The 12,491-nt window shown below is 45.9% G+C and overlaps 1 protein-coding gene across 1 annotated transcript in view; it reads right to left on the bottom strand.

Moving 5' to 3' along the window:
- Positions 1-12,318, bottom strand: part of AEBP2 (AE binding protein 2) — a 47,713-nt gene extending 35,395 nt beyond the window's left edge. Inside the window, exon 1 of the mRNA XM_056846958.1 lies at positions 11,711-12,318. Coding sequence (XP_056702936.1) covers positions 11,711-12,318 — 608 coding nt within the window. The remainder of the gene's footprint in view (positions 1-11,710) is intronic.
- Positions 12,319-12,491: the final 173 nt, after the last annotated feature.

Here is a 12,491-nt window from a genome sequence, read left to right as displayed (position 1 = left end):
AAAATGATGGCCACAGCTTAAGTTCAGTAACACGGTTTAGATCCTTCTGCTGTGGTGGCAGCTGCTGCCAAAGCAACATTTTTTTTAAAAAAAAATCTGTGATCTTTGTGTCAGCAGATTGCTGGATCCAAGCCCTCGTTTCCCCTCACATTAAATAAGGTAAAGGTCCCCTGTGCAAGCACCGGGTCATTCCTGACCCATGGGGTGACGTCACATCCCAACGTTTCCTAGGCAGACTTTGTTTACGGGGTGGTTTGCCAGTGCCTTCCCCAGTCATCTTCCCTTTACCCATTTTACCGACCTCGGAAGGATAGAAGGCTGAGTCAACCTTGAGCCGGCTACCTGAGACCAACTTCCATTGAGATCGAACTCAGGTTGTGAGCAGAGTACTGCAGTACTGCAGCTTATCACTTTGCGCCACAGGGCTCTTTCCCTCACATTACCCACAGTATTAAAAAAAATGCACAGTATTTAAAAACATGCACCTAGGATGCTGGTATATCTGTTCAACTGTTGGAACTAAGAAAATAGGAACAGTATGGTGTAACTGGACATCTGTTAAGTATGTAAATTTGAGCCAAAGAGATGAAGGCTCCGCAAAATATTTTAACGCAAAAGGACAATTAGGTCAGACAGCTGTTTTAATCCCCCCTCCCCGAAATTTCAATGTCTAAAGGAAAACTTTTATTCAAACAGCTCAAGCAAATGCAAGACAATCCAAAGTGTTCTGCTTGTGGGACAAATCTGGGACACAAATATCACTGCTCTGTCAAAAGCCATCAAAGGCTAATTTTTAAGGCTCTAGCAAACTACAGAGCTGCTGAGTTGGTCCACAGGGAACAGCTCAGCAAAGCTTCTACACAAAACTGAATGGAGGTCTAGGCAGAATCCTTTTTCATACTCAGTAAACCCTCCTCCCAGCCCATAAGTGTAGGCAGGGCTGAAAGGAAGACTTTCAATGAGCATATATAGGAACACTCAGAATTCATTCAGGTCACTAGAGAAGTGTCTCTAATCGTGTCCAGAAACTCCTTTGCTCTTCTGAAGAGGAGAAGGAAGAAGAGTTGGTTTTTTATATGTCGACTTTCTCTACCACTTAAGGCAGAATCAAACTGGCTTACAATCACCTTCCCTTCCCCTCCCACAACAGGTAGGTGGGGCTGAGAGAGCGCTAAGAGAGCTGTGACTAGCTCAAGGTCACCCAGCTGGTTTCATGTGTGGGAGTGGGGAAGCCAACCCGGTTCACCAGATTAGCCTCCGCTGCTCATGTGGAGGAGAGGGGAATCAAACCCAGTTCTCCAGATCAGAGTCCACTGCTCCAAACCACTACACCACGCTGGTTCAGAAGCTTCTGGAAGCAGAGTTTCTAGAACTGCAGAGTCCTCTCTGTGTGTGTGCCGTCAAGTCACAGCTGACTTGCAGCGACCCGGAGGGTTTTCACGGCAAGAGACGTTCGGAGGTGGTTTGCCACTGCCTCTGTGGGCTGAGAGAGTTGGGAGAGAACTGTGACTGGCCCAAGGTCACCCAGTGGGCTTCATGTGGAGGAGTGGGGAATTGAACCCGATTCTGAAGATTAGAGACTGCCGCTCTTAACCACTATACCATGCTGGCAGAGTTCTAGGAACCTTAAAAAATCCAGTCTTTGGAGGCATTTACTCACTTCCTTCTAGCGTCTAGGTAGGGCCTGGATGAAAACTAGACAAGATGTCAAATGGGCAGTAAACACAGAGGTCTTTTTGGTAATAATGAAAACAAAAACCGAAAAGAACAGTTTCAACTTCAATCAGCGCTTTAACAAATGCAGTGCAACTCAGCTATACCAGATCCAGCATTAACAGTTTTTGTTCTTCTATTGTTCTCTAAATACCAACTACAGCAATTCAAAGAGATAGGATGGAGCCAAGATAACAGCAATACACAAAATTCCTAGAAAGCAGCAGAGGAAGCACAAAACGTATCACAGGAGCCAACACCAATCAAGAAATATTAATATTCCACATTCCTGTGCTTTCCACAATTTAGTGGGAAAATATTTATTCGCTTCGTATATTCCATACCCTCTCTTTCCAATGGGAACCCGAAACAGCTTACGCTGCTCTGTGCTCTTCCATTTTTAATCCTCAAAATAATCCTGTGATGTAGGTTAAGCTGAGAGTGTGTGACTGGCCCAAGGACTCACAGCAAACTTCCAGGGCAGAGAAGAGATCTAAACCCGGGTCTTCCCACCCCCACTCCCGGCCTGGCTCTCTAATAACTACGGCACACTGAAGACACATTCACTGACCTGTTTAATGTACTTCAGTGTATAAATCCTGTAACTAGGTTCCTTATATTCATTCAAACACCAATGCAACTGAACTTATTTTTGGGTTGTGCGTTTAGGCAGTGATAGTAGGGAAAATTAGAGGAGGGGGAATGTCTAATCATGACCTCTCTTTTTCAATTACCATCTTGCAACTTTGTGCTAATTGGAAAGCAGATATAGAGGTTTTCTTCCAAGGAGAGCAGGGAACCAGGGTGGATAAAAATCAATGGTTTTTTGAAATTAAAAAAATGGATTTTAAACATGTAAATCAGATTTTTTTAAAATTTAAATCGGATTTTTTAAATAAAATGCTGTTTGAGGGGGAAAATCCATCTAAAGATAGTTTTCTATTTAAGATACATTACAGGCCAAAGGTTATTTATCATAAAATAAGGATTAGTTTTTAATCACGTAGCATGAAGCTGTATATTCATGCAACGTTTAAATTTTTTGATACATGAATTCCATTGATCTTCACAATGTCTGCTCTTCCGGAGGTTTCTGTAAGATTATTTTGGGCAATTTTTCTGTCCAGAAGATATTATCACAGATGCTTGGTTTTGCAGTTCTCAAAAATGAGAATTTGTGTCTGCAGAGATAACATGCCTCTTCTTCACAGCAAAAATGCTATGAAAAACACTGAGAAAAAGACCTTAATCCCACTGTTCCTTTGCAAATCTACGTACACAGAATCAACCACTTACCTTTTAAGTGCTAAATTTCAAGAAGTTCAATGAATAGAAGATTGATTGGAGTGGGATAGATCTGCACAAGGAGCTAAGTGAGAGGAGGGCCGGGGCAAGTGGTAAAAATGAAAATTAGCAGAATACTCCACAAGTCTTGGGATCTTTGTGTGTATAGCCTGAGGTTGATCATATTATTCTCTCTGGAAAAGAAAACCTATAAAGGCAGCAGGCCATAAAAAAGTGTAGAAAACATTGCTTAAAATCTAGTCTTACTGGCTAGTGATTTAAACTGTGATTTAAATCGATTTGAAACTGATTTTTAAATCAAATCGATTTAAATCAAATCCACCCTGAAGGGAACAATATCTGCACTACTGTCAGAGTTTGCAGGGACTAAACATTCTGGCTGAGCTTTCTAACTAGTCAATACTTGTGGTCACCATGTACACCCCAAGCTAACCGTTTGCTCTGGGCATGGAAAACACAGTGCCAACATTCTATCCTTAGGGTTGCCAGGTCTCCCTTTGCCACCGGCAGGCGGCTTTTGGGGCAGAGCCTGAGGAGGGCAGGGTTTGGGGAGGGACTTCAATGCCATAGAGTCCAATGGCCAAAGTGGCCATTTTCTCCAGGTGAACTGATCTCTATCGGCTGGAGATCAGTTGTTATAGTAGGAGATTACCAGCTAGTACCTGGAGGTTGGCAACCCTATCTATCCTTTCTCCAAAACCAAGTGTGAAGTGAAAAAATGTCATTGTCCCCCACCCATCCCCTGCCAGAAGACTTGAATCTCTGCCCTTTCCTTAACACCATTGTACACAAGGCTTTTTCATGGCACAGAAGCAATGTGAGACCTCCCCCACCCCGGAAGTGTTTGTCCAGTGTGGAAAGCCAGCATGGTGTAATGGTTAAGAGCGGTGGTTTGGAGCGGTGGACTCTAATCAGGAGAACTGGGTTTGATTCCCCACTCCTCCCCATTAGCGGTGGAAGCTAATCTGGTGAACTGGGTTGGTTTCCCCACTCCTACACATGAAGCCTGCTGGGTGCCCTTGGGCTAGTCACAATTTTATTAAGAGCTCTCTCAGTTCCACCTACCTCACATGGTGTCTGTTGTGGGGAGGGGAAGGGAAAGTGATTGTAAGCTGGATTGATTCTTCCGTAAGTGGCAGAGAAAGCCAACATATAAAAACCAACTTCTCAGAATGCTCTGGAAGTCATTGAGAATTTAGGGGAGACATTTAAGCCGGACCGTACCCCTTAGCATGCCCCCATTCCCTCATGTTTACCGCTGACAACAGTGAATGTCTGGACAATTGATGGAAAGCAGAGACAAAAGCAGAGTACTACAAAACAGCCTCAAAATTAAATGAGCCATGTGGTTTGCTGCTTCCAGGAGAGATTGTGTGTTCTAGGCAGGGCCGAACAAGATCAGCTGTTCAGCCCCAAACCATCGTGTTTCTGGAACACTAAAAGAACTCCTACCCAGGAAAAAAGAGTCTGACATGACATGCGAGAGATTTTAAAAAATTGTTTAATCACCATCATGTCTGCTGGGTGTGACACTGTGAGCCCCCTTGGCTTTCACTTGATGGGAGAAAGGTGTGATAACGCTGCTGCAGTGGTCTTGTTTGTGGGCTTCCTAGAGGCACCTGGTTGGCCACTGTGTGAACAGACTGCTGGATTTGATGGGCCTTGGTCTGATCCAGCATGGCCTTTCTTATGTTCTTATGCGTGATAGAACTGTTTTTTAAAAAAATATAAATTATGCTTTGCAACTCCAAATGGAAGTAGAAAAACAGCTGAATTCAGTGCAAGTATACTGACTCTTAAACACAGCCATACAAAGATGTTAGATGTTCACAAAAGCTACCATCCCCAAAGCACTTTTCAGTTGCTCATTTGCCCAAGCACGCCAACTGAAGTCACTGGGGACACATCAACTGCCTGTGAAAAGGAGGCAAAAATTCTCACCCTATTTACAAGAACTTCCCTACCTGGATCACCAGAGGTAAGAGGCTATTTAAAGGATGGGGGTTACCACACTTTGTATTCCCAGTGATGTATTAAGAGTTTGAAAATGTTATAAAAAACATCGCTTTAAAAGGGTTTTTGGATACCACAGCTTATAAATGGTTGGAAGACGTCTTCACAGCTAAAGGGGCCAAACAAAATGCGAACAGTATTTTTTATAACGTTTTCAAACTCTTAATACATTGGTGGGAATACAAGTGCGGTAACCCCCGATATTTCACAAAAGCATTCAACACTTTCCCTTCCTAATACCTTTTCATGCCTCCGCCAGAATGACAAAACCAGTGAGACAATACAACTATCACCCGGTCCTCCAAAATCAGGGACCAGAAAAGCAAGCTGTTAAGAGAACACCTCATTACACGAAACCCTATAACTGGTGTTGCTTTGTTACCATTACCTCGTACATTAGGGGAAACTGTAAGTTTCCCCTATTTAAGCGCTCTGATGCAAGTTCAGACAAGAAGAACTTTATAGGCACGGTTCACAGATGTGTCATCAAAAGCCCCAAAACCTTTCTGTAAGGTCCCACACACAAAGCTACATACTACAAATGTGCTCATCTCAGAAATGAGGCTTATGTTCTACTCAAAGCTACTACATACTAACACTGTGGAAAACATAAGTTGATAAACTGAAACCCAGATAATGAAGACCCATTCCCACATAAACTAAGGAAGATATGTTTGATAGAATTCTAAATAGTTTCCTCAAAATCAAAAGGCTTAGATCTGTTTCATTTTTTTTTCCAGTTAGAGCATAGCTGTAGGCCCCTTGGCTAACTTATGCATAGACTGGGCTAGAAGTGCTTTATAGGAATAATTTTGAACATGCCACTCAAAGAAAACTATACCAGAGCTTCGATTAGCATGTTTTCCCTTGCCATAAAAATTCATGTCAAGTTGAATTCAAGTTTAATCAAGATGCTAATTCTTCCAACAACTTCACTGAAACATAAGAAAGGGAGGGCAGGAAGGGTTGCGTCAATGTTTGGCTCTGGTGGCCCTCTCTTGCATGGCCCGGGAAATGCCAATCGCCACTTTGGTGTAAGGAAACAATTTCCCTCCAGGCCAGATTGGCCAGGGATCCTGGAGGGTGGTTTTTTTTTGGGGGGGGGGGTGTTTTGCCATCTTCTGGGCATGGAGTGGGGGGTCACTGGGGGTGTGGGGGAAAGGTAGTTGTGAATTTCCTGCATTGTGCAGGGGGTTGCACTAGATGGCCTGTATGGCACCTTCCAACTCTATGATATGATTCTGATGAGCATGTGAAGGAGTAGAAGCGGGAGTTGGCATATGCAATCCCACCTTCCAAGATTTGTGCTGTGGCACATTTTTGTTATCTGCACAGGACTAAAGAAGTTTGGGAGCAACAGCAAAATCTGAACGAGCTCGGTATGTCAGGAATTCTAATTGCCAATGATAAATATGAAGATTAATGGGATAAGGATATAACACCATTTTGACCAGTTACAAAAATGACTTAATACAGTTTGAAAAAGTTTTCTTTGAAAACAATTTTGGCCACAGGTAGAGTCATTTGAGGCAAAGATTTAGATTTTACACACACAAAGTGCATCTGTATTACAAGAAAAATAACTTCTGAGATCAAGTGCACAGATAGAGAAGATCAGACAGGTCACTTCAGAGATCTATAACCCCAGATGTTTCTCGTTCTTATTCAAATAGTCAATTGTTTTAGGGACTTTTACTCTTTCCTAAGCTACATTTGTACTAGAACTTTAGATTCCCTAAAACTAGACCAAAGCTGGCTGTTTGGTTTATTCCACAGCAATGACCAAGAGAGGAAGATGCTGATCTCCATTTACTGCTTCCGTTTGAAAGCTAAGAGAAAACTAAGCTACACCTCAGAAGCAAGTATAAGATGACATGAAGTTACCCAAGCAAGCATGAAAGCCAACAAGGTGAGCTTCTAGAAATTAAATTATTAATGATAATCAAGTAAAGTTCATTAGTTCAGGCTTTAACATGTGCATAAATTCCAAGAGGTTTACTTCCAATTTGTATCACTGTTCTCCCAACAAAAGGAACCTTCCACAGAAAACTCTTCCACAAGTGGAAACTACTCGTGCCAGCAAAGAACTCCTTAAAGGTAAAGGTAGTCCCCTGTGCAAGCACCGGGTCATTAGTGACCCATGGGGTGATGTCACATCCTGACGTTTACTGGGTAGACTATGTTTACGGGGTGGTTTGCCACTGCCTTCCCCAGTCATCTACATTTTACCCCCAGCAAGCTGGGTACTCATTTTACCAACCTCGGAAGGATGGAAGGCTGAGTCAACCTTGAGCAGGCTACCTGAAACCGACTTCCATCGGGATCGAACTCAGGTCATGAGTAGAGTTTGTGACTGCAGTACTGCAGCTTACAACTCCTTGTGCTGCAGGAAAGTGTCACCAAAGAAAAGATCCATAGGACACAACCAGATGTCTACCCAATACTCCAAACGAACTCTACTTTCATATTAGCACTTTCATTTACCAAAAGCTGTTTCAGAAGGCCAGAGGACCCTGGAGGTGGGGTGGGGAGTTTTATCCACACAATATGGAAAATATCAGGCCGTACCTTGGGTGTTTTTTTCGGGGGAGGGAGTTGCTCTTGTTGGGCTCCTTTCAATTACAAGCCTCAGCCTCTCCTTGGTCTGAGTTACATTTTCAATGTGCATTATATAGACAGCCCTCCTGGAGATGAAGCAAGTTACAGTACTATATGCCAACTACCTGCTGAACATTTGAGTGATTCTTTGATATGCGATTTAAGCATGTTGGACAAACAAGCATTTTACTTTAGCATATGTTTGTAATTCCCACTGAGTAGCTGATTTGCATAAACAAAAACATTTTAGATGGATCGATCTAGACAAATACTGCATTAAGATTTCAGAAGACAATTATTTACCTGCACCATACAAATGTCACACTCTTCCCTACAATCAGTTCTGTAAACCATTTTCAAGTTTAATTCAAACAACCAGGAAAAGCAATGATATAAAAATTTGAACTCAATTCACTTTAATGAACTTTAGGATCAGTTTTTAAGTCACGGATTCAAGACCAAGTAAAGATTAACAACATTAACAGAATACAGTACTGCTTTCAGTCACCAATGACTCCATTCTCAGGAGATAATGAAAATGCCACCATCACGGGTAATGATCAGAAACACTGCGTTGCTTCGGTCATCCAAAGCAAAGATGTTTAGTAGGCCAGAATTCAGATGTACCAAGCAGGTAAAACTATGCAGAGAGAGAGAAAACGCAGCATCTAAAATTAAGACCATAACAACCCCCAAAAGCTACTTCTGGTCCTTCTGCTGTTTTAGACTAAGGGCCACTTCAGACATCATTAGAGTACATATTTTGAAACGCATGAAGAGTGGCATAAAGAAGCTGTCTGCTTAAAGCACAGAGATACAGAAGCCAACAGCTCTCCATATTCACACATAAACACACTATACAACTTAATTACACAATACATTTTTTTTTGGACTGCATCAAGAGTGAATTCCATCTAAGAACCAGCTCCAGTAATTACTTGGGGAGAAGAGTGTCTCCAGGGCAAAAATTTAAAATAAATTGTCAGATATTAGAGCAGTTGATCTCAAACTGTGCCCCAAAGTGTGTTCTGAGGCCAAGAGAAAGGAGGTGAAAAGGGGTGAGCTGAAAAAGGACACTCATAGCAATTTTGTTTGCAGCTCTGCATGTGTAAAATGGCCATAAAATACAGCCTGTTGCTGAATAATGTTATATATATACAAATATATTTTGAGGAAGGGGAAAGCAGTGGAGTTACTGAGCAATTTAGTCCCAAAAAAGTAGAGTACATTTAGAAATGGGTTTAAAAAAAGTTTAAGAACCGCTTTATTAGTATATTACACCACTACTTTCCCCAACACTATCTAAGCAATATGTTCTAACAGAATTCTTCCTTTGCTTAACATTTTAATATTAATTTTTCTATGGGATTACATGGACGCCACGCGCCAGAATTTGCCACTGTCAGGATATTTGCCGAGTGATTTTTATAGCATACTTAATACTTCAGAGCTGCATTTTAACCAACGGACCACCAAGAAGATTGTCATGCTTACTTCGAAACTAATTTTAAATATATTTTTCACCTATAAACTCCAAGCTGTCCTGCATCCATCCATACTCTCCTAGAGGTGCACTTTTGCCCTTAAAAGGTTTCAGTATTGGGTCAATCTTGAAAATTACATTTTTGTTACACAAGCCTAACTACCATTGGTTATTATTCAATTAAGCATTTCCCCTGCCCCCCCACTGACTAAATATAAAGCAAGTGCAAACTAAAATACTAATTCAAATCAAATATTTTGAAGTTCATTTTTCTGCCAAAATTTCCCTTTATACTCAAAGATAAAACTAAAATTAAGCAATGTCTTACTTGCGAGAACAGAGAATTGAAACCGTTTCCCCACATCTAATGTTGCACAGCGTACATATAACAGAACCAAGAAACACTGGCCATTCCGAAGCTTGTTATGCCAATGTAGGCACTTATACACATACCCCTTTGTTCAGAAGCACAACTGGGTTTTCAGAAGCTGCATAAACCCACTTGTGTGAGTAAATTCAACAAGACATGCTTGTTAGCCACACGGCCAATACACACAATTAGATATTCGCCGCCTCCTCTCTGGGATGTTAAGGGGTAAAAAACACGAACAACGGGGCCCTGAGTTAATCTGTCTTTTAAAATGGAGTTTAGGGTGGGTGGGGGGTGGGAATTAAATGCTAAAACCTCCAAAGCTGAAGCAGCCATGTTGGACAAAACAAGGTACAGAGAAGAAGATAGGAACTAAACAGAACTGGGGGGAGAGGAGGACATGAGGAGAAGGACGCTAAAGTCTAAGCCAGCGAGCTCCTGCTTAGAGAAGAATTACTCAGGGTCTGGGATACTACTCATCAGAGGAATCTTTCTGATAACCGACAAGAGTTATGCTAACAACGAGCAAATCACAGCACTTATCGCATCTTAAGGAACACAGCAAAGCGATACCCAGGGACCCTGTTGCCTTCAGGCCCTGGAAGGAAAGATTTTGGGGCCAGCGTAATAGTGAAGAGTCCGGCACCTGCCATCACAGCTCTGACAAGTTCAGGGCATTAAAGGTGATCCCAGAAACTCGTCTGGCCAGCCGTACAATCCTTGAGTAACAGATGGAGAAGAGCTCCACAGTGCAATCCTAACAAAAGTTGCTCCGGCCTAAGACCACTGATTTCGATGGGCTTAGACTGGAGAGACTCTGTTTAGGATTGCACCGTTCACCCACAAGATGGAGGAGACGTTTCCAGGGGCGGCCGCATGGGATCCCGTGTCACTTTCCCCCAACTTTCACACAACAGAGAGGCAGGACCTTGGACAAATGCGTAATGCTGCAAGTGGGAGGGGAGGGGGGATAGGGTGGAGAAGACAACCCACAACCAAAGAATATATGCACCATAGAGTCAGGGGGGATATGGGATGAGGAGGATAGAGTGGAGAAGACGACGCTCAATCAAAGAATACATGCACCACAGAGAGTCTGGAGTGGGGAAAAACGGGGGGGGCGCTATGGGATGGGGGGATAGGGCTGAGGAGACAACCCTCAACCAAAGAATACATGCACCATAGAGCGTCTGGAGTGGGGAGAAACGGGTGGGGGCTATGGGATGGGGGTTAGGGTGGAGAAGAGGAGCCTCTACCAAAGAATATATGTACAACAGAGAGTGGGAAGAAAGAGGGGGGTTATGGGACAGGGGGATAGGGTGGAGAAGAGGAGCCTCTACCAAATAATATATGTACCAGAGAGTGGGGAGAAACGGGGGGGGGGCTATGGGATGGGGGGATAGGGTGGGAAAGCCGACCCTCAACCAAATAATATATGCACCAGAGAGAGTCTGGAGTGGGGAGAAATGGGTGGGGGCTATGGGATGGGGGTTAGGGTGGAGAAGAGGAGCCTCTACCAAATAATATATGTACAACAGAAAGTGGGAAGAAAGAGGGGGGCTATGGGACAGGGGGATAGGGTGGAGAAGAGGAGCCTCTACCAAATAATATATGTACCAGAGAATGGGGAGAAACGGGGGGGGGGGGCTATGGGATGGGGGGATAGGGTGGGAAAGCCGACCCTCAACCAAATAATATATGCACCAGAGAGAGTCTGGAGTGGGGAGAAACGGGTGGGGGGTATGGGATGGGGCTTAGGGTGGAGTAGAGCCTCTACCAAAGAATATATGCACCACAGAGAGTGGGGAGAAACGGGTGGGGGGCGCTATGGGATGGGGGGGGATAGGGTGGGAAAGACGACCCTCAACCAAAGAATATATGCACCATAGAGAACCGGGGGTGGGGAGAAACGAGGGGGGGGGCTATTCCCTCTAACACCCAGTCCCAGATATAAAGGAGAAGGACTTTGCGGGGCAGAGAGAAGACAAATAGCGGGGTTGGATTTTTTTGGGGTGGGTGGGGGGGACAGACCCGCAAACCCTAGAATCCCATCCAGAGCCAGCGGGAGGGGAGAGGGAGAGAGGGAGGGAGAGAGAGGGAGGGAGAGGGAGGGAGAGGGAGAGGGAGAGAGAGAGGGAGAGAGAGAGGGAGAGAGAGAGGGAGAGAGAGAGAGAGAAAAAAGCCCGGTCGGGAGGTCCCCCACCCCACCCCCGGGCCCGGTCACCGACCTGTCCTCGGAATCCATGCGGCTGAGCGGCTCCCCGTCCGAGGAGAGCTCCAAGCTGCCCCGGCTGCCGCCCGACGAGCCGCTGCAAGTGCTGCCGCCGCCTCGCCCGCCGCCAGTGGCGTAGCCTTCGTCGCCGGTGCCGCCGCCGGAGGACCCGCCGCCGCCGCTCTTGCTGCCGCCCTGGCCGCCGCCGGCCGCTCCTCCCATCCCGCCTCCGCCGCCGGCGCTGCCAGGCCCGGCCCCGCCGCCCCCACTGCCACTGCCGCCGCCGGCCTCGCCCTTGGCGTCGGCCTCGCTGCCGCCGGGGCTGAGCGAGCGCGACTCGTCGCTGCAGCAGCCGCTGGAGGAGCCGGCGCTGCTGGCCGCCCCGTCGTCCTCGTCGTCGTCCTCCTCCTCGTCGTCGCCGTCGCCGGCCTGGCTGGCGCTCTGCGGGCTGGGCTCCGACATGCTCTCGGCCCCTTCGCCCGACAGCGACGCCTCGGCCTCCATGCTGGGCGACGCGGCGCTCTCGGCCGCCGCCGCCGCCGCCTCCTCAGCGACGCCGCCCGAGGAGGAGGAGGAGGAGGAGGAGAGGAGCAGCTCCGCCATGTCGCTCGGCTCGGCCGCCATGGCGCCTCCCGGTCGGGTCGCTCGCCCTCGCCCAAGGAGCAGAAGCAGGAGGAGCGGCGCCGGCTCCGCTCGCTCGCTCGCCCGCTCCAACGACCGCCCAACCGCCGACTGAGGGGAGCCGCGCGGGGGAGGGGGGGAGCTTCCGTTGCGGAGAACGGCGGCGCGCGCGCGCT

This window comes from Euleptes europaea, chromosome 3 (genome assembly GCF_029931775.1).
Source record: "Euleptes europaea isolate rEulEur1 chromosome 3, rEulEur1.hap1, whole genome shotgun sequence".
NCBI classification, from domain to species: domain Eukaryota; kingdom Metazoa; phylum Chordata; class Lepidosauria; order Squamata; family Sphaerodactylidae; genus Euleptes; species Euleptes europaea.
This window is presented reverse-complemented; position numbering and strand designations above follow the sequence as displayed.